We start from the raw sequence: 26,333 nt of genomic DNA on the forward strand, positions 1-26,333 counted from the left end.
ACTGCGTTATTAAAACATTTGAATAAAAAAGGTTTCTTCTCCTGAATCCTGAACACTTGCCTATTACGCCCTCTTATGGACAGCCAGAAAAACAGCAATCAGACCAAATTACATTTGTGTACTTGTCACAATCTTTGAGATAATCATCTTTTTTTTTTTTTTTGAATATAAAATTACCCAAAGTTTTTGGAGGGAATTGGCTAAATTTATTTTTAATTTAAGAATACTGCTTTTCATTAAAGGATATTAATGTGTACTATGAAAACAATGTTAACAAAGGCCTTGAATGCATTATTAATTTAATTATATTACTGTCAAAATTGTATATACATAAACAAAAATGCTTAAATTCATCCCCAGTATTTAAGGCATTTTTCAGTGGAATTTGATTGTTTTATGTCTTCTCTGAAATTAAAAAACAAAAAGTCATTAACGTTTAAAATTTTATTATATTATTTCCGGAGCCCCTGTTACCATGTCACAATGCGCTATTTTATGCTATGCTGTATACTTGTTCTATTTTAAATGTACTTTTTAAATGTAAATAAACTTTACAATAATGTCTCATTAATTAATGTTAGTTAATGCAATCAGCATTTATTAATCTTTGTTAGTGTTAGTTAATAAAAATTCAACTGTTCATTGTTAGTTCATGTTAGCTCAGTTCTATTAGGCCTAAATAATATTAACAGATACAACTTTTGATTTTAGTAATGTATTAGTAAATGTTGAAATTAAAATGAACTAAGATCAATAAATGCCTTATTGTTAGTTAATGTTATGTAATTAGCTAATTTATGAAACTTTTGTATTTGTAACAATTGTAAGTGTTACCAGACCATGTTTTATTAAGTTCATTAGTGAAAGAATTCAAGCCACATTTTAGTGCATATATTGTTTTATTTTATTGATTTTTATTTTAATTCTTAAACTTGAAAGAAATATCAATTATATGCAATATTAGATGAGTATTCATTCTAACATTAAACAACCATTATTTTTGTTTCCAAAATTCCATTTAAATTCTTCCTCCTCTTCCAGCATGCATGTGCGGGCCATTGCGCAGGTCACAACATATGGGTCACAGTTGGCGGCAGGACGGCGGTCCTCAAAGTAACCACGTTTGTTCTGAGCCACCCGTAGGGGAATACGGACACTCGCCCTGCGGTTAGCGACACCTGCTGAGAAATCATGGATGCTGGAGAACACCCGAAGACCCGTGAGGCGCTGCTTGTTATTCTCGCCACCGCTTGGGTCGTAGACTCGAATATGCTCTGCATGCCGCTTACTCAGTTTCTCAATGGCTTTCTCAATGTGCCTGATGCAGAGAGGAGGAGGATGGAAGTCAGATGACATGTTAATATCACAGTAACAGCACTCACAATCTCCTGTCTTTAGTGTCTCTGAGTTTTATGATTGTGTGTATGCATAAGTCAGTACATACTCAATTCCTCCCTCTTCTCTCATTTGCTCTGTGCTCACATTGATGTGGCAACCAGCTCCATTCCAGTCTCCTGTCATGGGTTTTGGATCCAGGGTGGCCACCACTCCAAAATCTTCACACACCCTTTGTAACAGGTAACGTGCCATCCACAGATGATCTCCCATCTCAATTCCTTCACATGGACCCACCTGAAACTCCCACTGCAGACAGAGTAAGCTATCCACACTAGTCATCCAGAACATAGATAGGCCTATACATAAAAGAGATCTAATGATATTGTTTTATTTCACAACTGATACAATAATAATCATTTTTATGTTTATGTAACCAATATGCAGAAGTAGGAAAGCATGTATATTGGTTGAGAGTTTCCACAAATATTGGCACCCTTGGTAAATATGAGCAGAACTGGAAAAACTTGTTTTTGCAATTTTCCCTCTAAGTCTTTTATTTAAAATATTCACAAAAATCTAAAGTTTAATTACAGTCAAATAGTTGAAAGAAAAAAAATTTGTGAACAGCTTCAGTCGGCATTTGGACGTAGAACATGCACTGTATTCACTGCATCAACTGCGTACAGGACTGACAGGGACGAGGAAAAATAGTTGAATAAATCATTATCTTTGTTTTGTTTTTGCGCATAAAAAGTATTCTCGTGGCTTCGTAACGTTGAATCACTGTAGACTATTTTAACAATGTTTTCACTACTTCTCTGGACCTTGAATGTGGTAATTTTGTTACTTTCTATTAGGAGATAAGGAAAAAAAAAATCTTAGATTTCATCAAAAATATCTTAATTTGTGTTCCGAAAATGAATGAAGGTCTTACAGGTGTGGAACGACATGAGGGTGAGTAATTAATGACAGAAATTTCATTTTTGGGTGAACTAACACTTTAATACCAGGTGTAAACTGGGCCAAGAATGAACTTAAAAACATGCCATATGAATGGGAATAAATTTAGATTTTTTTGTTTAGATTTTTAAATTTAGATTTTTAGATTAGATTTTTAGAAAATTTAGATTTTTACTGATTAGAGTTTGTAGAGGTGCTAATAATTTTGGGAAAAAAACATATTTTTAAAATTTTATTCCGCATTTATATTTTGTGTAAATGAACTTTTATGAATATTTTGAATGAAAGACTAAGAGAAGAAATAGCAAAAACATATTTTCAGTAATTTTTGCTCATATTTACCAATATTTGTGGAGCCCACTGTATCTGTAATACCTAATAACTTCATGGTAGTTACCTGAGAAGGCATGGTCTCTGCATTAGTTCCACTGATTTTGATGCCAGCATACAGACAGGCTTTATAATGACACTCCATAATGTCTCTGCCAAAGGCTCTGTCAGCACCAACACTGCAGTTATACATACCTGAAAGAAGAGAGGCACAACATTTAAATTTCTATGATTCAGAAAAAATGACAGACACAGGTTAAGATGTACAGTTAGGACATAAGCCATAAAAGAATGTGCTACATACTAATACTTAACCAATATCTGTTCCTCAGCATCTTAAGACATGCAATTTCAATTTCAAGTAATAAAAACCATTTGCTTAAACAACCACACAAAGATACAGTACTTTTAAATGTTTTGTGAATGGTGTGATCAATAACAACATTTCGTTGTTTGTCCTGTTTAAGCAGACTGTGTTTGTGACTTACTTGTAGGCCAGAATCTCAACACAATTTTATGACCAATTTATGCAGAAATCCATGATAAAATCAAACACATTCTTTTTTCCTACAGCTGAAGTGAATGAGAAAGCAGTTAGACCTACTATGGTTCCTGTCATATTAGCGAGAGTGAAAAACTTCCACAAAGTTCAGAGGAAAAATGACAGTAGTCGACCGTCTACTATTTCCTATTATTCGTCGTTGCCCATGGATAATTGTTGTTTATTTATTTGAGTTACTTTTTTTAAACTTCTAAGGGTTTATTTTACAAAAATGACCATCTAAACTCTTCCACAGAATTTTAGGTTCTACCGTATTGCGATACTTTATGACAGAATATTAAAGCTGGATTAAACATAAACTGGACTGGAGCAAATATACATACAGTACAGTCCAAAAGTTTGGAACCACTAAGATTTTTAATGTTTTTAAAAGAAGTTTCGTCTGCTCACCAAGGCTACATTTATTTAATTAAAAATACAGTAAAAAACAGTAATATTGTGAAATATTATTACAATTTAAAATAACTGTGTACTATTTAAATATATTTGACAAAGTAATTTATTCCTGTGATGCAAACCTGAATTTTCAGCATCGTTACTCCAGTCTTCATGTCACATATCCTTCAGAAATCATCTAATATGCTGATTTGCTGCTCATAAACATTTATGATTATTTTCAATGTTGAAAACAGTTGTGTACTTTTTTTTTCAGGATTCCTTGATGAATAGAAAGTTCAAAAGAACAGCATTTATCTGAAATACAAAGCTTCTGTAGCATTATACACTACCGTTCAAAAGTTTGGGGTCAGTAAGAATTTTTATTTTTATTTTTTTGAAAAGAAATTAAAGAAATGAATACTTTTATTCAGCAAGGATGCATTAAATCAATCAAAAGTGACAGTAAAGACATTTATAATGTTACAAAAGATTAGATTTCAGATAAACACTGTTCTTTTGAACTTTCTATTCATCAAATAATCCTGAAAAAAAATATTGTACACAAATATTTTGTACAATTGTACACATTAAATGTTTCTTGAGCAGCAGATCAGCATATTAGAATGATTTCTGAAGGATCATGTGACACTGAAGACTGGAGTAATGATGCTGAAAATTCAGCTTTGCCATCACAGGAATAAATTACTTTGTGAAATATATTCAAATAGAAAACAGTTATTTTAAATTGTAATAATATTTCACAATATTACTGTTTTTACTGTATTTTTAATTAAATAAATGTAGCCTTGGTGAGCAGACGAAACTTCTTTTAAAAACATTAAAAATCTTAGTGGTTCCAAACTTTTGGACTGTACTGTACATATGGTAAATATGGTACATACATACACACACACACACACACACACACACACACAATAGCATATATTTGCTCCAGTTCATATATATATTCTTTATATTATTTTTGACTGAATTGTTTGCTGTTTAGATCAATGGTTGGTCTCAAACCACATTTACAGTTATGTTAGAGAGGAATTACAGTATTACTGTTTATACTTCAAATTGCACCCTCACCCTAGACTGTAGATGTAACAACTCATGACAATATTTAGATAACCTTGTGGTTTGGGGAAGCCAAGTCTGGGCCAGCCATAAGGGTGTCCATCCACTCCCAGGAGAGTATATTCCTGCTCCATACCAAACCAAGGGTGGAGATCTTTGACCTTCTCCATGACCTTGTTACAGCTGTTACGATGATTCGATTCTAAGAGAAAAAAACAAGGCACGAGGATGAATGCTCTACCAGTCGAGCAACAGTAACAATGGTGAAGTAAGAGATAAATAACCCAATGTGTGCCAATATCTTAAAAGTATTTTTATACATCTCAGCACATCATTTCAGTCCATTTTACCTGCAGGTTCCCCTTTGTGGTTGAGCACCTCACAAAGAATCAGTTTGTTAGGGTCCAATAGGAAGGGGTCCCTGAACATGCAGACGGGAACCAGTAGCATTTCAGCACTGGATCCTTGCTGACTGAAATCCCATTCTGGTATATCTATCAAAAAAGAAGTAAAACAATAAGCATGAAGCATGAAAAACACAAGAAACCTCATTATGGAGATATTTCCGTAGTTACCGGCTATGATTTTTGGCTCATAATCCATGGTTCGAGTCTTGCTAAACAGGTCCACACCACAACCATCGATCCAGACATAAGTGACTTGACAGAAGTCTCCTTGGGGAAGACTGAGATATCTCTGCCGCAAGACCTTGTTAAGTTGTGAGCTTTCAGATACGCAAGACATCCTGGACCGGATATAATGCAGTGAAAATCCCAGTGAAAATATGAATATTTTGGTATGTTGATCGCTTTTAACTCTCTCCTGTTTTTCCAAAGCTGTGACTGGTGTGACAACTAAACAGATCCACATCAAATATATCTGCTGTCACCTGAAGGAGGTCCTCAAATTGTACCTACAACCTTAGAGTTGTAAGACTGGTTTTCCTGCTAAAATAGAAATAAAACAATAAAACTCACTAATCTGGAGAGAAAATCTCAAAGAAAGGGCTTAGGACACCGCCTTGCCCAAATTTCTGTGCATCCCCCACTACCTACTCCCTCTCCTTTCCACCTGACTCAAGTCACTGAAAGTCCACTAAGAATGTCTATATACCGCATATGATTCCTTTTCATGTTTGCTATCATTTTAAATGTCTCAGTGCGATTGGTCTCAATTTTGCAGAAGTCACTTATATTATAAGAAAGATTGAAAACTTAAAAGAATTCTGTTCTTGTGTTGTGGGTGGTGTCCCTTCAAGATATCTGATAATCATTGCTCCTCTCCTCGAAACCATGTGAAACCCTTTGGGGCACATCAACAGGCCCATTACAATTCCAAAAATATTTGTGTAGTAAATAATTACAACTCTTTTGTTCTGGTCTGGGTATTTAAGGGAAACTGGTAGAACAGTCAGGGGGATTCTGTAACCAGAAAACCCCCATGCATTGCTGTGTCAGTTTCTTGAGTCGTGCACTCAGAACTCACACACCACTGTATGTCTCTTCACTGTCAGGTATGCATTACTTTGTATTTAGGGGTTTAAACACAAAGTGTTGAAACCCTATTTTTTTAGTAAAGATTTTGGTTATTATTAGGGGCCAAGCACCGAAGGTCCATTAGTGATCCTATTATTTTTAGTGTTCTTCAATCTTCTTCTTCCTCTCATGAATTCTATGGCCGCCCATAGAACCGCTTGCGGGAAAGTTATGAAATTTGGCACACCAATAGAAGAGAGTCTAAACATCAATTACAGCAATTTTGGAGTCTCTAACTCAATCCCTCTAGTACCACCAACTGTCCAAATTTTCACTTGTGTTTGTGGTAATAACTTTTGAACTGTAATTGCTAGAAACAAATTTTTTCCTCTGATTCCTTGGCTCAGGACAAAAATTTATTAAAAGATTTTTGATAAACCCAACCATTCTCGAAAAACACACAAATGAATTTGATGAAGAGCTCGCCAAATTGGATATCTTTGCAAAGATTTAGCATTTCAAGATGAGTCTTGGTACGTCATCACAAGCATAACCTGAGGCTACATGCAGCGTTTTGGCACAACGCCACCTACTGGTCAGGAAATATGAAAAATGGCTATTTTTGCTGCCCAAAAATCATAAAACGGGTCTCTTTTGATTCAGTGCAGCATACTGAGTCAAATGATACCCAATTTTCCCATATTGGCCATTCTGTCCGTTGGCTGTCGTAGACTCAAGTGCTTTATACCATTGGAATTCTCGGCTCAAGACGAACAATTAATCATTTCTGCTATTTCGAATTTTACAGAAAACCTACTTTTTCTAACTCCTCATTGGCTGTTTGTCTGATTTGCTCGAAAATTGACATGCGTATGATTTATAAATCGAGGTAACTAAGTAGTAAATCGTGTGCACAATTTAGTAAATCGAGGGAATGTATAAATAAAGTAGTAGTAAATCGTGCGCACGATTTAGCCTGCTATTTTTTCCCTGCATGCCATGTCTGGGGCTCCGTACATTTGCATTTAAAGGGAGACACACAAAAATTGAATTTTTTTTTCTCACACCCAAATACGTTGTTTGCACATGACGTCACGGGGTGGTGCGAAATGCAGATGGAGGGCAGGAAGTCATTTTCTACATAGGAATGTTTTTAGCATTGTTTATGGTTGCTCTAATCTATCAAACTGAAACATCACAATGAGCATTTATCGTGTACCAAAAGTTGTTATTCATCACTCAGGGAGAAAAAAAAGCTAGAAATTGCCTAAAAAACACAGAAAAAAGTGGCTTGTAAGCCTGTGTCTGCAGTTGGAACTAACCAAGTCACATAACGCTTGTGCAATGGCCACTTTGTCAAAAAAAAGCACAACTTGCATATGCAACCACTAACATAAAAAGAGCACACCTCCAAAGTCTTGCATGCGTTTACTCATTTTCTGAAATAAAAAACAAAACAAAACCATGCCCCAGACCATGAACAGATATCATTTACCAATTTGACAAACACAGATATGAACAATCAGCATATGATTCTCAACAATGGGGACAACAAAATATTCAGACAATCAGATCAACTCTGGACAAAAAGTTAAGAACAAAAACCAAATCAAAAAAATAAAAGCAAATAGTTAGAATTAAAGAAAATAATAGGACAATTCAACTGCATAATTTGTTCATGCTGTGATGCATGCTGGGAGTTTTGTACTGTTGTTCCCAGCATGCATTGCGACATGACACTTTTGATTGTCACCATTGTTGAGATTCATGTGCTCATTCTTGATGTCTGTGTGTTGTTGCTTTTTTGGTTAGTAATTGTTTTACATTTTTGCAATTTCATTTTGTAGTGATACAGGGCTTGTAATGTTAATGTGTTACACTACGAAAAAAAAGCTTTTCTTGTTTAGTGTTTCTGCCTTATTTTCAATCTAAATAACTAAAAAATCTTAAATCAAGATGCTTTTTCTTGTTTACTAAAATGTTTTTTTTGTTGTTGTTTAAAACAAGCAAAGTTGTCTTGTTTATTGTTCAGATGTAGTCAGTTCAGTCAAAAGTTAAACTGATAATGTTGTTTGTGGAGTTGTTTAATCCTCTTCTGCTGAGATCTTGAAAGATTTGATTTATGTAATAAGATTTGGTACTGCATATTTATAAGTTTGTGGAACATATAAGCCAGTGGTCTCAAACTCACTTCCTGGAGGGCCACAGCCAGCTCCAACTCACACCCACTTGGAAGTTTCTAATAATCCCGAAGACCTTGATCAGCTGGATCAGGTGTGTTTGACTAGGGTTGGAATAAAACTGTGTAGAGCTGTGGCTCTGAATTGAGTTTGAGAACACTGATATAAGCAGCACATACATCAATATATTAGGCACAATACCTTTTATATGTTGTGAGTTTTAAAGTTATATATATTTTATACATTTAATTAACAAGAACACAAGCTCACCAACACATACTAAACCATTCACCAAAAAGCCAGTCATGTTTTTACATAAAGTATTTCAACCTAACCACAGGCTCTACTCTTCAGCACAATGGTAACCCAAAAAACTCAGACATACCAGAAACCATTTTAAATTCCAAAATAATAGAACATTAAACACTAACAGATTTCCCCCTATATTAATATTGAGCAAAACACATGAAATAACACAACTTTATGAACTTTACATATAATGCTATTTTGTCTTCATGTCTAAATATCGTATCAATATATAGCCATACATGATCAATGTATATATTGCAGTATATTGAAACATATAAGCATTAGTTCCAAATACATGGAAATGTATTGTTTAATATATCACATTATGTTTTGCAGTATATTCCCAGATGATGCTACGTAAGAGGGTCTATGGTTGGAAAGATGCCTCAGGTTGACCGCCTGCAGCGACCTTCAACCTGAAGCTTTCACCTGCACACCCACTGAAGCTAAGCAGGGTTGGGCCCGGTCTATACCTGGATGGGAAACCTGGGAAGCTGCAGGAAGAGGTGTTAGAGAGGCCCGCCGGTCTGATCAACCTGTGGCCTCAGTGGGTCCTAACGCCCCAGTGCAGTCGCAATAAACTGTACTGTATAAAGGGTTAATATAAACCTCAGAATATAAGGGGTGTAACCCTGGTGAAATCTAGTCCCTACAGCACATTCACATACCGCCCAACGCCCCAGTACAGTCGCCATAAACTGTACTGAATAAAGGGTTAAAATAAACCTCACAGAATAAGGGGTGTAACCCTGGGGCAAAAATAATCCCTACATTAGTTAGTTAGTTAGTCTCACATTACTACTTTATTTAGTTCTTACAACTTTTTTCGCTTCATCAAATTAAGGTTGAACCACTGCAGTCACCTTTAGTAGCCTACCTTTCTGGACCTTGAAAGTGTCGGTTAAAGGATTAGGATTGAATGTTCTACGCCTTCTCTATTCTACTTACGGAACGAACGCGGCGCCAGTTTCGTTTTTTTCCGTAAATTGAATAGGGAAGGCGTAGGACATTCAGCGTAAGCGTTATGAAGAATGCGGAAGCGGAAAGTGCGTTCAAGGCGATATTTTGTTTATAAAGCATAAACGGTTGTATTTTTTTCGAAAATGACCGATCGATTCGCTAGATAAGGCCCTTATTACTCATCTGGTATCGTTTAAAGCCCTTGAAGCTGCACTGAAACTGTAATTTTGACCTTCAACCTGTTGGTAGCCATTGAAATCCACTGTAAGGAGAATAATCCTGGAATGTTTTCCTCAAAAACCTTCATTTCTTTTCGACTGACGAAAGAAAGACATGAACATCTTGGATGACATGGGGGTGAGTAAATTTATCAGGAAAAGTGTATTTAAAAGTGGACTAATCCTTTAAATTGCTGTCGATGGACGAGTCAAATACCTTTCGGATTTCATCAGAAATATCTAAACGGAGTGCAAATAGCGTCCCTTGGTGGCAAACACTATTTACATTGACTAGATCCACCCAACAATGTATGGTTGGGCCAATCAAGTATGAAAAGCAGACGATGGGGAAGTCAATGTTTTCAGTGGCGCATCAATAGCGAGGAGAGCTTGTATGTCTACATGTAATGCGATCGACGCGGGTTCGAATCCGGCTTCTGCCGAGCTCGCTCTTTACCATTTTACCAACACATATCACATCAGAAATGCATTTTCAATAAAAATACAAATGTTTAAAAGTGGAAATAAATTGCCTAACGAGTGTTTAATAATATTTATTGGGTAGGCTTTAGGGCAAGGTGTAAGTTATGCACACCTGTCAACATAGAATTTAAATTTATTTTTGTTTGCAGTTTTTTTTTTAACACATATTAATATTAATCTCAAACCAATTAAACAACTGATGAAACTACAAAGCTGGCACGAAGATGTATGATTACAAAATATAGTAAATATATTCTCGTGGACTCGGATGTGCGTCATTGTTTACGTTGCATGACTGCCCACTACTGGCTGAACTCGTGCATAAGGTTTAAATGAAACGCACTAGTAGTTCCCAAACGTTTTAGCGTGGAGGGATTATCATCCTTCTGCGTACTCCCTCTCTTCCACTTAGATTGCAGTCACACATTTACCATAAGGGACAATATTTACCCCCTAAATTGATTTTCCAGTGCATATTTTAACATTTATGAATACATTTAAAAAATAAATAATGTTTTAAATAAAAATGTTCAATAGAGAAATATGCAATGATGGTAAAACTAAGTAAAACTTTTAAATATTAAATTAAAACCGCCAGTAGGTGGCAGCGAGTCACTGTTTTTATGAGTGTCATCGAATCATTCATTCAGTAAGCAAGTGGCTGTGAATGAATCATTGAAACATTGACTCTCACGATTCGTTCAAAGCCGCAGAATTGTTCGCGAAACACAGACGTGTGTTGTAGTTCTGCTGTGGTTTTCGTTAGAACTATTCATTGCAAAATAGTGTAAATACTGACAGTACTGTGTTTAAAATGTAGGTTTTGTTTTTTGACCTGCTGTATAATAACGTCACGTTTGCAGTCATGTGGATATTTGGGAACAATTGCTCGTTATCATCATTAAATACAAGAACTCACACAAGGTATATTTTTGTATCGGAGAAAGTTTGAGTCTTAAATCGATTGAATTTGCTGAATGTGAAAAATGGCATTAAAAAAAGATTTCATTTGTCTTGCTTTTCTTTTTTTTTCTCTTTTTTCTTTTTTTTTGTTCAGTCACAGTCTCGTGAATGGGAATCGCTTATTGTTTTCTGTCATTGACATCATGAAAGTTTTGTTTTTCATGCTGCTAAGAAGACCATCGGCCACTTATACTGCGAAGTTTCAGGAGTGTCAAACGCATTAAATTATGCAGAAATAAATGTATTTCGGGGTTCTTTTACGTAGGCCTACACGCAGAGTCTCAAAAGCATTTGATAGCGTGCGCGAACGCAGGTGTTCGACACATGCGCACTAGAAAGATTCATTCTTGTCCAGTCTCTGCGGGGTTTTTTTCGCTCCAAAACTTAAGATAAAATGTCTTTGTACTCATTTAAAATAGAGTTGCTGGTATCTGTAATCCCCTCACACGAGCGCTAGTCAAACAGGTGGCTATCCTGTTTGTTCCCCGCTAACAGAATTTTGAAGAACGTTCTCTAAATATTCAGTGTTGGTTCTGGGATCGTAAAAAACGTCGTTTTCTTGACGTTAGAGGAACTTTTTTATAGGGTATAATGTTCCTCAAACGTTCTTTCAACCTTATTTTGATCTAAAATTCAACATTCCAAGAACATAAAAATGTCCAATTTTCTTGTTAGTAGAATGTTATTTAAAGGTTAGTATAATGTTCCTGAAACATTCTTTCTAATTTTTCTAATTTTGATTTAAAATTCTACATTCTAGGAACGTTGATTTGTAACATTCCAAGAACATGAAAATGTTCAGTTTCCTTAATGATAGTAGAATGTTATTTAAAGGTTAGTATGATGTTCCTGAAACATTCTTTCAATCATTCAAGCACATGCTGTGAACAAGCACTGAAAGAAAGAGAAATAAGAATACAAACTACAACTTTCTTCAGCCACGGCCTTAGATGAACTGAAGACAAAACACATTAAAGGTGCTCTAAGTGATGTCACGCATTTTTAGGCCAAAACATTTTTTGTCACATACAGCAAACATCTCCTCACTATCCACTAGCTGCCTGTCCCCTGAACACACTGTCAAAAAACACGGTCTCTGTAGTCGCCACAAGCTCCAATAACGGCAACAAAAACTACCTGGTGCAGCCTGGACCAGGAAACATAATAAACATGCTCCAGCCAATAACCGACAAGAATGATTTTAAATGCGCATTCATGACTGTTTCAGGAAGCATGGAGGGGAGGAGGAGGAGGAGGGAGGGTCTAGCTAGCCTCTGTTTTGTTTGACAACACTTCGAACGTCAACAGGAAGTTACTCCACCCAGGATCGCTTAGAGCACATTTAAATCTCTGAAGACCTGATTAAACAACTCCACAAACAGCATTACCAGCTTCACTCATTACTAACCAGACTGACTTTATTTCTGTCTCACGTCTACAGAAGTTCTTATTTATAAGACAGCCATGGTTCTCAAAGATGGTTTTCTTTACGAGATTGCAAAGGCGGCTGGTTTTGTTCCTTCACGAGATTTCACTGATGGCCGGTTTAGTTCGATTACGAGATCTCACAGGCAGGCAGCGTTGAGTGGCTGTCAACTCTTTTCTGTCATTAGATTTCAAAAACAGACATGGTTCTTAATGATGGTTTTCTTTACAAGATGGCAAAGGCAGCTGGTTTTGTTACTGCACAAGATTTCACTGACGGTCGGTTTAGTCCAATTACGAGATCTCAGGGGCAGTCAGCGTTCAGTGGCTGTCGGCTCTGTTCTGTCATGTGATTTTAAAGATGGCTATGGTTCTCAAATATGGTTTTCTTTACCAGATTGCAAAGACGGCCGGTTTTAGTTCTCTTTATAAGATTGCAAATGCAGGCAGTTTTGTTCCTTCATGAGATTTCACTGATTGCCAGTTTTGCTCGGTTACGAGATCTCATGAGCAGTCAACGTTCAGTGGCTGTCGGCTCTGTTCTGTCATTAGATTTTAAAGACGGCCATGATTCTCAAAGAGGGTTTTCTTTACAAGATTGAAGAGGCGGCTGATTTTGTTCCTTCACAAAATTTTACTGATGGCCTGTTTAGTTTGGTTACAAGATCTTATGGGCGGTCGACGTTCAGTGGCTGTCGGCTCTGTTCTGTCATGTGATTTCAAAGATGGCCGGTCTTGGTTCTCTTTACGAGTTTGCTAAAGCGGCCGGTTTTGTTCCTTCACGAAATTTAACTGACGGCCAGTGTTATGAAATATTCAGTGTCTGAGATTTTCGGTGACACTGGGTGGAGCTTATATGAATATTCACGAGTTTCCTGTTTTGTCTTAAAGCGCCACTGAAAATTTTAGTGGACTGTCCTTGTAACGTGATTGTGTTTCCGCGTCGAATGAATTTATGATTCTTTTTTATTAATAACTGTTTATGTATGTTCAATAGATTGTAGGTTACATTGTGTCGTGAGATATAATTTAGTAGTGATTACAGCCACTGGTGGTCTATCGTTAGGAAATGAGCCAACATCGAGTTTGTTTGTTTTAGTAGGCTACAACTGTTTTGATTTTATTTTAGTTAGTTTAAGAAGATAACTTGTATAAATGTATATGTGGTTGCATAATAAAAGTTTCAGTTGTGAATGTGTCATTCCCTATTGCTTTCTCAGATAGCCTGCATAACTTTAACCAGACATTATTTTTAAAACACACTGAGAGTTAGATTTATGTACCGTTTATGTTTTTGACATGCATGAATTAATGTAAACCTTCTTTATCCTTTTCTGCAAAAAGGATACATTTTTTTTATATTAATATTCAAAGGTGGGTAGTCCAGGGTTCAGAAATTAAAAGTCCTGCTATATTTTATACACCCACTGAAGCATAAATAAGTGATTAATTGAGTGATGATTGACCAATATTGAAGACACCTGATGATATCAAGCAGAATCACCAAAGGAGAAAATCACAATTTTTAAGTTACCATCATCGAGGTCAGGGTTTGTTTTAGTTGAGCTCTTGACCCTTGACTTTTTAATGTTAGATTTTGTTTGGGCAGTTTTAACTATATTAAATCCAACCCAACAAACAAACAAATAAAACCAACTGTCTTTGAAATGTCATAACAGAACAAAACCAACTGACACTGAAAACTGACTGTCATTGAGATCTCGTAACTGAACTAAACTGATCGTCATCAAAATCTTCTAACAAAACAAAACCAACTGTCTTTGAAATCTCGTAAAAAAACAAAGGAAAAAAACCAACAGTCTTTGAAATCTCATTACAGAACAAAACAAAACTCACTGACACTGAAAATTAACCGTCATTGAAATCTCATGACAGACCAAAACCAACTGACACTGAAAACTGACCGTCACTGAGATCTCATAACCAAACAAAACCGACTGTCATTGAAATAACCTAGCAAAACTGATGATCATTGAGATCGCGTAACTGAACAAGACCAACTGACACTTAAAACCGACCGTCATTGAGATCTCGTAGACGAACAAAACCGTCATTGAAATCTCATAACCCAGCAAATCTGACCACCATTGAGATCTCGTAACTGAACAAAACCAACTGACACTGAAAACCGACCGTCATTGAGATCTCGTAGACGAACAAAACTGACCGTCATTGAAATCTTGCAACGAAACAAAACCGACTGTCTTTGAAATCTTGTAAAAGAACAAAGGAACAAAACCGACCATCTTTGAAATCTCATGACAGAACAAAAACAACTGTCACTGAAAACTGACCGTCATTGAAATGTTGTAACCGAACAAAACTGACTTTCCTTGAAATCTTGTAAAGGAACAAAGGAACAAAACCGGCAGTCTTTGAAATGTCATAACTGAACAAAACTGACTGACACTGAAAACTGACTGTCATTGAGATCTCGTAACTGAACAAAACCATTCGCCATTGAAATCTCAATTCCAGACACAAAACCAACCGTCACTGAAATCTCATAATGAAAAAAATTGACAGTCTTTGAAATCTCATAAAAGAACAAAGGAACAAAACTGTCTTTGAAATCTCATAACAGAACAAAACCGTCTGACACTGAAAAGCGACGTCATTGAAATCTCGTAAGCGAACAAAACCGACCATAATTGAAATCTCATGACAGAACAAAGCTGACTGTCACTGAAAAGCAATGTCATTGAAATCTCGTTACAGAACTAAAAAAACCATCATTGAAACTCGACAAACTTTGAAATCTTGTAAAAGAACAAATGAACGAAAATCTCTAAATATTCAGTTTTGGTTCTAGGAACGTAAAAAACGTCCAGTTTTCTTGACGTTTCAGGGACGTTTTTATAAGGTATAATTTTCCTCAAACGTTCTTTCAACTTAATTTTGATCTAAAATTCAACATTGATTTGTAACATTCCAAGAACATAAATTGTCCAGTTTCCTTAATCTTAGTATAATGTTATTTAAAGGTTAGTATGATGTTCCTGAAACATCCCAATCATTCAAACACCTGCTGTGAACAAGCACTGAAAGAAAGAGAAATAAAATCACAAACTAACTTTCTTCAGCCACAGCCTTAGATGAACTGAAGATAAAAGACATTACATCTCTGAAGATCTGATTAAACAACTTCACAAACAGCATTACCAGCTTCACTTATTAACGAGACTGACTTTATTTCTGTCACACGTCTACAGAAGCTCTTACTGAGAATTAACAGGTTTAGATGTTTCGTTTGAGGTCACCATCATGGAGGTTGGTGGTTGCTTTAGTTGAGCTCTTTGCCCCTGACTGAGTTGCTTCTTTATCAGCAATGACATGTTTTCAGAAAACATTTCTGCATTGACAAAGTAAATCAATGTCTTTGTTCTAACATTATACAAATGACTGCATTAAACTGGATTAATCAACTGTCTTATAGTAATTGTCAGTACTTTTCATGTTGAAGTGATATGTGAAAAGTAAATAACACGCTCAAATGTGATATAATTTTTAACACTCATCATACAAACCTCAACAATGGTGACAAAAAAAAATTAGCTGCATAATTTATTCATGTTGCAATGCATGCTGGGAACCATGAATGTGTTTTGTATGCTGGCATGAAGAGATCACCATTGTTGCGTTTCATATGCCGGATGTTGATGTCTGTGAGTGTATGAATGACACCAAATGTTTTAAACAAAAAGTTAGCAATGATAGTGTTGTAAATGATATTTTTCACATTGGTTGAGTTTGACACAGTATTTCAATTTCTTAAATTAGCAATTACAGACAACAGCAGTTGTTTAAACCACTTTAATGCAGTCTTTTGTCTGTTGTTAGACCTCAAACAAAACATCTACTCTTCTGTAGACAGGTGACAGAAACAAAATTAGTCTGGTTAGTAATAAGTGAAGCTGGTAATGTTGTTTGTGAAGTTGTTTAATCAGATCTTCATAGATTTAATGTCTTTTATCTTCAGCTCATCTAAGGCTGTGGCTGAAGAAAGTTTGTGTTTTTATTTCTCTTTCTTTCAGTGCTTGTTCACAGCAGGTGTTTGAATGATTGAAAGAATGTTTCAGGAACGTCATATTAACCTTTAAATAACATTCTACTAACATTAAAGAAACTGGACAATTTATGTTCTTGGAATGTTACAAATCAACGTTCCTAAAATGTTGAATTTTACATCAAAATTAAATTGAAAGAACGTTTCAGGAACATTATACCTTATAAAAACATTCCTGGAACATCATACTAACCTTTAAATAACATTCTACTAACATTAAGAAAACTGGACATTTTCATGTTCTTGGAATGTTACAGATCAACGTTCCTACAATGTTGAATTTTAGATCAAAATTAAGTTGAAAGAACATTTGAGGAACATTATACCTTATAAAAACATTCCTGGAATGTCAAGAAAACTAGGACGTTTTTTACGTTCCCAGAACCAACACTGAATATTTAGAGAACGTTCTTCAAAATTCTGTTAGCTGGGGTGTCACTTCATATTTAGAGCCCAGTCACTTAAAGGGTTAGTTCACCCAAAAATGTTGCCATCCATTGTTTGTATCAACATTCAGTTCACCTCTGCACTCTGAACTGGCTCATGTTTTGTAAAATTAGTTTGATCACATCATTAGAAATAAGTGTGGACTATTTTGAATCATTGTTTGAATAGTTGTTTTCTTCATGGGGACCAAAAACATTCAGTCCCCATAATGTAGGGAATGTGTATGTGTACACACACATACTATATAAATGTGAAATGCTGCTGTCAATGAATACCCTTACTGACAAGTTTGTTACATTTTTATTCACTTCACTCATGTTTTTATGTTTTTATTTGTTCACACATGTGGTTTAAGTGGAATATTTTTTGTAAAAATGTGAACTGGCATTTACACCCTTGGAAATTTGCGTATTATAAAAGCCTGTTCATCTAAACCATCTGCATTTCTGTGGCAATTAACTTGGAATGTGGTCTTTTGATTTTTCTTTTTGTGATGAGTAGAAAGACAGGTCAGAGTCAATGCTGTTAACCCTGGACAGAGATCTATACAGGCAAACTAAGGTGTATGATCATTTGATACAGCATATCAAGCCATTAAACATTCTTTTCATTAAACATTCTTTTTTAATTTAAGTATAGAGTATGATTTACATACAAATATAACAGTTTAATGTGTCCTCTACCCAATATTCTAAACAACTTCCAAAAGTGTGTCATTCCAGATCATGGACATCTTCCTCTTCTTCCACCATGCATGTGCGGGCCATTGCACAGGTCACGGCATATGGGTCACAGTTGGCAGCAGGACGGCGGTCCTCAAAGTAACCACGTTTTTCCTGACCCACCTGACGAGGGATACGGACACTCGCCCCTCGGTTAGCAACACCTGCTGAGAAATCATGGATACTGGCGGTCTCGTGACGACCCGTGAGACGACGTTTGTTATCTTCTCCACCGCGTGGGTCGTAGACTTGAATATGCTCTGCATGTTGCTTTCCTAGTTTCTCAATGGCTTTCTCAATGTGCCTGATGCAGAGAGGAGGAGGATGGAAGTCAGAACACATGGCAATATCAACGTAACACAACTCACTCTCTCTGTTTTATAGATGTCTTTAGTCTCTCTGACCTTTATGACTTGTGTGTGTGTGTCAGTACATACTCAATTCCTCCTTCTTCTCTCATTTGCTCTGTGCTCACATTGATGTGGCAACCAGCTCCATTCCAGTCTCCTGTCATGGGTTTTGGATCCAGGGTGGCCACAACTCCGAAATCTTCACACACCCTATGTAGCAGGAAACGTGCCATCCACAGATGATCTCCCATCTCAATTCCTTCACATGGACCCACCTGAAACTCCCACTGCAGACAGAGTAAGCTATCCTCATTGGCCATCCAGTATAGATATAGACAATAGATCTACATTTTTTTCGCCATGGATACAATGATAATCTTTTTTTTTGTAACTGATATGCAGAAGTAGAAAAGTGTGAATACTTGTTCCCACATTGATCAGTCTACTGTATCTGTAAAACTATTTTTTCTTTAATGTCTTACAAAAAAAGCATCTTCGGAATTATTATTATGAAATCTTTTCTTTAAAGTGCAAATCTCTTGCAGTAAGTCATTAGCTGACAACAGCACATGCATGAGTTAATGTAACTGCTGTATCACTGCATCAGTAACTACACTGTTACTGCAGCCTTTAAATAAAGCAACATGCAGCAGAACATCAGTGTTTCTGGATCATCACTGACTGAAGAAATCTCAGATAACAGAAACAGAACATTAAACACAAACAGATCTCTCTAGATCTCTGCATCTTCACTTATTACAAACCACTTTGACTTTATTTCTTTCATACAAATCTTCTTATTGAGGTGTTGATGTTTTATCAAAATGTATAAATGTCACCGTTACGGAGGTAAGCGCTTGCTTAAGTTGGGCTCCTGACCTTTGATGTTTTGACTTTACTTTACTTATTACTGTGGTTGTTGTAACTGTGTGTTACAAAGAAAAGTCTGATCAAATGGATTTGGTTGCTCATTGTTGGTTATTTTATCACTATACAGTATCCTTATTCACTGATCTCTGAATAATTTATTTCTTTCATGTTGTTGTAGATCTATGATAATACATAAAACCCTGTCCTGCTTTGATATTTTTAAAGTTTTTTTCATTGTTCAGACAGCATCATGTAGACTCACACAGACATCGAGATTCTGCATATGAACCTCAAACAATGGTGACAAGATTTTCAGATAAACAGATCAACTCTGAGCATCACAAAACAAGCTACTAAAGTCACAAATAAAGATTTTTGTTTATTGTCACCATTGTTGAGGTTCATACGCTCAGTATATCTGTATAATGAATCAGTATAATGAATTTAAAAAAATAAAACTTAAAAAACTAAGTGTTAATTAATGCAAAACTAACAGTAAAAACACTCATAGTTTAGATTCTGGAGAGGATCAGTGAACCAGGAAACTCCATGATGATCAAATCATCAACACTAAATAACCAAACTCATCTGATCAGAATTTCTCTTGCATTTTTTGCTATAACGAGCATGTTTTGAAAACACAGTCAAAGCAGCCAGACAAAATCTAATGCTAACATGTCAAGAATCAAGAGCCCATCTAAAGCAAACGCTCACCTCCATAACGGTGACTCCAAACTTTATTATTTTCTATAAACCTACGTAGAAGGCGATGTTCTTGTGACCTTGCGCAACGTTTTCTAAAAGTTCTCTAAAGGTGACGAAAATTCTGAACCTTTACAGAACGTTCGGGACGTTCCTAAAACATCCTCTTTTGGTAATGAAAGTGCTGCAGTTCAAGGTTCCTTATATGACTTTAGGGGGACATTCCAATTTGGTTATTTTATGGTAATAACTTCATGGTAGTTACCTGAGAGGGCATGACCTCTGCATTAGTACCACTGATTTTGATGCCAGCATACAGACAGGCTTTATAATGACACTCAACAATATCTCTGCCAAAGGCTCTGTCAGCACCAACACTGCAGTAATATGGACCTGAAAGAAGAGAGGCAAAAAATGTTTTCTCATTGGCTAATAGAGTGTGTACCAAAAAATCCCTCACAGCACTTTTAAAACTAAAGATCATTCTCATTGAATTTTATAAGGTGTTACCCCGCTAGAAATTTTACGTTCTCAGAACATTCTCAAAACTCAGAAACTGGTGTTAAGGACGTTGCCTAGTAACGTTCCCAGTACGTTCAGAGACGGTCATGATGTGGAGTTCTTTTAAGGTTTGGGGGACGTTATTTGGTGGACCTTCACAGAACATTCAAGACGTTCTCTGAACGTTTAGGGAACCATACTTTATTTGGAAATGTTCTCAGAATGTCCCTGCTGCCCTTGTCAAAAAATTGACTAACAAAAGTGGCTGTTCAAACAAAAACAACTTTTTCTTAAATGTCTTACAAAAAAAGCTCTTTACAGGTAATTCCTGGATTAATATTATGAAAGCTTTTCTTTAAAATGCAAATCTCTTGCAGTAAGTCATTAGCTGACAACAGCACATGCATGAGCTAATGTAACTGCTGTATCACTGCATCAGCAACTACACAGTTACTATCTTTAAATAAAGCAACATGCAGCAGAACATCAGTGTTTCTGGATCATCACTGACTGAAGCACAGGCTCTACTCTCCAGCACAGTGATAACCTCACAAAACTCAGATAACAGAAACAGAACATTAAACACTAACAGATCTCGCTAGATCTCTGCATCTTCACTTATTACAAACCACTCTGACTTTGTTTCTTTCATACAAATCTTCTTAATGAGGTGTTGATGTTTTATCAAAATGTATAAATGTCACCGTTACGGAGGTAAGCGCTTGCTTTAGTTGGGCTCCTGACCCTTGATGTTTTAGCTTTAACTTTTCTCCAATTGTTGGAACTGTGTGTTTCTAAAGCATTGTTACAAAAAAAAAAACTGATCAAATGGATTTGGTTGCTCATTGTTGATGATTATATTATACAGTGGTCTTATTCACTGATCTCTGAATATTGCATTCATTTCATGTTGCAGTTATATGATAATGCATAAAATCCTGTCCTGCTTTGATTTTTTGAAAGCTTTTATCATTGTGCAGAAATTATTCAGAAAGCATCATGTAGATTCACACAGACATCAAGATTCTGCGTATGATCCTCAACAATGGTGACAAAATTTTCAGATAAACAGATCAACTCTGAGCATCACAAAACAAGCTACTAAAGTCACAAAAAAGATTTTTGTTTGTCACCACCGTTGAGGATCATACGCTGATTCATGATGTCTGTGTGAGCAAAAGACAACGCTCAAAACTCTGTATAAGAAACTAAACTAAAAAAAAAACCCATTAACTAATGCAAAACTAACATTTAATACATAATGTTACATTCATAGTTTAGAGTCTGGTGATGATCAATGAATCAGGACACTCTACAATGATCAAATCACCAGCACTAAACAACCCAATTCATCTGATCAGAACTTCTCTTGCATTTTTTGCTATAACAAACATGTCTTGAAAACACAGTTGAAGCAACCAGAAAAAATCTAATGTTAAACGTCAAGAATCAAGAGTCATCTAAAGCAAACGCTCGCCTCCATAACGGTGACTTCAAACTTTATTATTTTTTATAAAACACCCACGTAGAAGGTGACGTTCTTGTGACCTTGCGCAACTTTGCCTAAAAGTTCTCTAAAAGTGATGAAAATTCTGAAATTTTACAGAACATTTGGGATATAAAACGTGCTGTAAAATGTGAAAGTGCTGCAGTTGAAGGTTCCTTATATGACTTTAGGGGGACATTCCAATTTGGTTAATTTTATGGTCCAATGAGGATATATGGGACATTAACAGAACGTTCCCACATGGTCCTCTGTTGGTCATTTAAAAACGTTCCCGATATGAGTTTAAGGGGACGTTCTATTTTGGTTATTTTATGGCCGCGCGAGAACGTTACAAAGAGGACATTTGGGAAGTTAACAGAACGTCCTATAGTAATAGTCCCCTAAACATTCCCAGAATGTCCTGAATGTCCACCAAATAACGTTCCCCAAACCTTAAAAGAACTCCACATCATGACAGTCTCTGAATGTTCTGGGAATGATACTAGGTGACAGATTTACCCTGCTAGAAATTTCACGTTCCCAGAACATTCTCAGAACGTCCACTGGTATTAAGGACGTTGTCTAGTAATGTTCCCAGAACGTTCAGAGACGGTCACAATGTGGAGTTCTTTTAAGGCTTGGGGAACATTATTTGGTGGACCTTCAGGGAACATTCAGGACGTTCTGGGAATGTTTAGGGGACTATTACTATAGGACGTTCTGTTAACTTCCCAAATGTCCTCTTTTTTAACGTTCTTGCATGACCATAAAATAACCAAAATAGAACGTCCCCCTAAACTCATATCAGGAACGTTATTAAATGACCAATAGAGGACCGTGTGGGAACATTCTGTTGATGTCCCAAATGTCCTGTAAAGGTTTGGAATTTTCATCACCTTTTGAGAACTTTTAGGGAACGTTGCGCAAGGTCCTGAGAACGTCGCCTTCTGCGTGGGTACAAATTAGCATTATGTTTATACTTCATGTTGCACCCTCACCGACTGTAAATGTAACAACTCATTTTAATATTCAGATAACCTTGTGGTTTGGGGAAGCCAAGTCTGGGCCAGCCATAAGGGTGTCCATCCACTCCAAACAGAGTATACTCCTGCTCCATACCAAACCAAGGGTGAAGATTTTTGACCTTCTCCATGACTTTATTACAGCTGTTACGATGATTCGATTCTATGAGAACACATAAAAGTAAAAGGGATTAGATCTTTTAGATCATCTTTAAAAGATATTACATCATCTTTCTCTCACAGTGCGACACCTGCATGAAATGCTTCTATATAATGTTTTTATATAAGCAGTGTTAGTCATCAAGACCTGATGTGTGCAACAAACAAACCCATTAACATCTTAAACATTTTTCAGTTTAAAAAATATTGTGCTTGTAGAACTTAAAATGCAAATGAGGCAACAGTTTACATTACTTTTTTTGAGTCGGTTTCATAAACGTAATTATATAAGTAAATGCATTTATTAAACTTAAAATGTTAAGTTGCCATGACTTAAATCTGCCATAATTTAACAATTAACGTTTAAACAAATCGAACTTTTTTTTATCAACAAGAAGTTAATAAAACTTGAAAAAGTACATTTTTATTTACAATGGTTTAAATTTGTTCAATATAATGTAATTTTTATAAGAAATTGGAATAAGCATTCAAAAAACACTCAAAAATATAGCTAAACAAACCATGAAGCAGTAACGATATTTTGCAATCATTTTTAATTGAAGAACAAACTCATCCTGATATCACAAGACAATAAGTTACTAAATGTGACCATGACAATTTAGCAAACTGTTAAACAATGCAACCATATGCATTATTAATGCACCAGTGCATGCTGGGAAGTGGATGAATGAGACTGAATAATATTTGTTTTCTCAATAAAGGCCTACTTCAACTAAAAATGCATAAATCCAATTTACCTGTTATACTAAAAAAATCTCATCTTAGATGCATTACTTGTGTTCCTCCTGAATGTGGTTCAAAACAGTAAGTAAAAAAAAAAAAAAACTAGCATTTTCCCAATCATACCTGCAGGTTCCCGGGTGTGCTTGAGCACTTCACACAGGACCAGTTTGTTAGGGTCCAAAAGGAAGGGGTCCCTGAACATGCAGACGGGAATCAGTAGCATGTCGCTGTTGCGTCCTTCAGACTGACCTGTGCTGGAACCATCGAAGTTCCATTCTGTCAGATCTGAAGAACAAGAAAAAACAGCATTAGAAGCTAGAGATAATTTGCCAAAAACCAAAAGGTGAAAGTGAAACTGCTCAATCAAAAACAAAACTTTGCTACCAGTTATGCTCTTTGGCTCAGAATCCATGGTTCGAGTCTTGCTGCGCAGACCCTCCCCAGAGCCATCAATCCAGACGTATGTGACCTGACAGAAGTGTCCCTGAGGCAGACTGAGATATTGCTGCCGCAGGGCCTTGTTGAGACTAGAGCTGTCAGATACGTAAGACATGCTGGACCAGATTTACAGTAAATAATGTACCTGGAGAAACAAAACAAGTAGAACGGCGACTATGCTGTCAAAATCCAGCATGCACATATTATAAATTAAAAAACAAACAAACTCTGAAACAGTTAACTATTTTTTACAATGTGATATAATGATAGTATTTAGACTGCTAATTCTTTTTTATTTAATTTTTTTTTTAATCAAAATAGTTATTACATTTTTTGATTACACAGTGGATAATAAAAGCCAATCATAATTTTACTGCTCAATAAAGCACCATAATATAGGCTACTACTTACTCAGACAGGTGCATATGATGTAATTGTTTCTCTCCACACATGAAGACTGATGACCTGCGTGCTGAAACAGTCAAGTTTAAGGAAGCCTGCCAAAGTGTGACGTAAGGTAGGCGTGATTTCCAGATGACAAAACAAAATAGTCATTACACCCTAAAGCATTAATGTGATTACTGAGATACTGCTGCTGAGATTTTTTATTATTATTATTATTTTAAAAATTCATTCATTGGTTTATTTTTTTGAGATTACTAATAGGTCTTGATAAGTTGAATATACAATAATAGATTTCTCTTGAGGCAATTAAGACTTGTGCATGACCAGTATTTTCAGTGACAAATACAATCTACTCAACAGTTTTCTCACCTCAGCTCTCCTGCAATTACACATATATGCTTAATGAGAGTTTTTTTTCCACTGACATCAGTGCAATGAAGGCACAGAGGAACAGAGCTTTTTACTTTGATATGAACAGACACTTGCTGAATATTAAAGCTGATTCAAACCCTTGCTAACATGCTCATAAAGCAAACTACATAGAAAGTGCCTGTTTGCATTTGATATAGATGCACCAATCACAGTAGTTCATAGAACAGACATAACACCTAAAGACACTTACGTGAACAACCTCTTCTAATGAGTCTGGCTGTTAATTCATTGAAGGGAATTCTTAATCCTACAACATAACCACAAACAGGCAAAACCAGATGCTAAGCATAAACAGGGTGTTTATGAAAAAAATTAAAGTGAAACAATTAAACGCCTGTTGAAACACTAGTACCAGCTACCAGCTCTTGCGTAAGAATGGGAACAAATCCCTGCAGCCATGTTCTAAAATCTAGTAAAAAGCTTTTCAGAAGATATTAAAGAGCATTAATCTTTTTTTAAATGTCAGTGTTTTTGAAATAAAATGTTTTATATATACAAGTACATATGGATTCCATGTTTGGGTGTTTGGACATTTTTGGTAAATTGTTGACCATAAAAATGTAAAATGTGATGCAAGCTGTTCATCCTGTCTCCATTGTGGTGTTTCAGAACATTTCCAAGCAGAAAACAAAAAATGAGTAAGAAACGTAGACATCAAGATAATCATGATGACACGCAACCTTAAAATAAAATGTAACCTGTTTCCTGAACCACCAGTATTCCTGCAAAGTCTTGTTGTGGTGGTTCTTACTAAGAAAATAAGAAAAGCAAAACAGGCAAACTGTAACCCCTTGCTTAACATATTAAAGATCCAAATCTTTCTGATGATACAAATCTAAAAAAGAACAATAGTGAAATGTATGAAAGGTGCTTGGTGAATACACTGATAAAGATTTTCTGCTTGATTTACTTAAAAAAATATTATTATTATTATTTTTTTTTTGCATAATTTTATTACATAGATCAAACAAGACTAGTCTTTGTACAAAACTATTTAATTTTTCTGTCTGTAGGCTACATAAACTTAATTTTAGCATTTCTCTAGTCATTTTTTGTGTGTAGTTGAAGCTCCCTTTGCAATACTTTTTACTCAAACTTAACACTGAATTATATTATGCTTTTAAAGCGCATGCTTTACTTAGAAACATCGAAGTAAATAATACAAGAAATATAGTGTAGACACCATATCTACATAACAAAAACAATGTGTGCCTGAACACAGAGACTTCAAATACTTGGTACACAATACACAATGACGGTAGCATTCGATATATGAATGTGTCATTTTGAGTAGAAAATGAACTCCA

At 35.8% G+C, this 26,333-nt stretch overlaps 2 protein-coding genes across 2 annotated transcripts; both read right to left on the reverse strand.

The window, feature by feature from the left end:
• Positions 1-893: 893 nt before the first annotated feature.
• On the reverse strand, positions 894-6,957 carry LOC125253222 (glutamine synthetase-like). Its single transcript, XM_048167088.1, has 6 exons — positions 5,224-6,957; positions 4,999-5,142; positions 4,704-4,850; positions 2,696-2,823; positions 1,445-1,644; positions 894-1,318 (listed from the first exon to the last, which is right to left on the reverse strand). The coding sequence occupies exons 1-6, from the start codon at positions 5,516-5,518 to the stop codon at positions 973-975; spliced, it is 1,260 nt and encodes a 419-aa protein (XP_048023045.1). The 5' UTR covers positions 5,519-6,957; the 3' UTR covers positions 894-972.
• A 10,522-nt stretch (positions 6,958-17,479) lies between these two features.
• LOC125253223 (glutamine synthetase-like) lies at positions 17,480-24,714 on the reverse strand. The gene is made up of 7 exons (XM_048167089.1): positions 24,601-24,714; positions 24,136-24,334; positions 23,875-24,036; positions 22,865-23,011; positions 20,105-20,232; positions 18,355-18,554; positions 17,480-18,221 (listed from the first exon to the last, which is right to left on the reverse strand). The coding sequence occupies exons 2-7, from the start codon at positions 24,302-24,304 to the stop codon at positions 17,909-17,911; spliced, it is 1,119 nt and encodes a 372-aa protein (XP_048023046.1). The 5' UTR covers positions 24,305-24,334; positions 24,601-24,714; the 3' UTR covers positions 17,480-17,908.
• Between the last annotated feature and the right edge of the window lie 1,619 nt (positions 24,715-26,333).

The sequence above is a fragment of the Megalobrama amblycephala genome, linkage group LG18 (genome assembly GCF_018812025.1).
Source record: "Megalobrama amblycephala isolate DHTTF-2021 linkage group LG18, ASM1881202v1, whole genome shotgun sequence".
In the NCBI taxonomy this organism is placed as follows: domain Eukaryota; kingdom Metazoa; phylum Chordata; class Actinopteri; order Cypriniformes; family Xenocyprididae; genus Megalobrama; species Megalobrama amblycephala.

Bases quoted from the DNA above. Each gene is read 5' to 3' on its own strand.
- LOC125253222 (XM_048167088.1), bottom strand. From the start codon at position 5,518: ATGTGGATCTGTTTAGTTGTCACACCAGTCACAGCTTTGGAAAAACAG. The intron at 5,143-5,223 runs GTAACTACGGAA...CTTTTTTGATAG, and splicing joins TGAGCCAAAAATCATAGCCG to ATATACCAGAATGGGATTTC. The intron at 1,645-2,695 runs GTAACTACCATG...CTCTGTCTGCAG, and splicing joins CAGAGACCATGCCTTCTCAG to TGGGAGTTTCAGGTGGGTCC.
- LOC125253223 (XM_048167089.1), bottom strand. From the start codon at position 24,304: ATGTCTTACGTATCTGACAGCTCTAGTCTCAACAAGGCCCTGCGGCAG. The intron at 20,233-22,864 runs GTTATCTGAATA...CTCTTCTTTCAG, and splicing joins TGGCTTCCCCAAACCACAAG to GTCCATATTACTGCAGTGTT. The intron at 18,222-18,354 runs GTATGTACTGAC...TCTCTGCATCAG, and splicing joins AGAGAAGAAGGAGGAATTGA to GCACATTGAGAAAGCCATTG.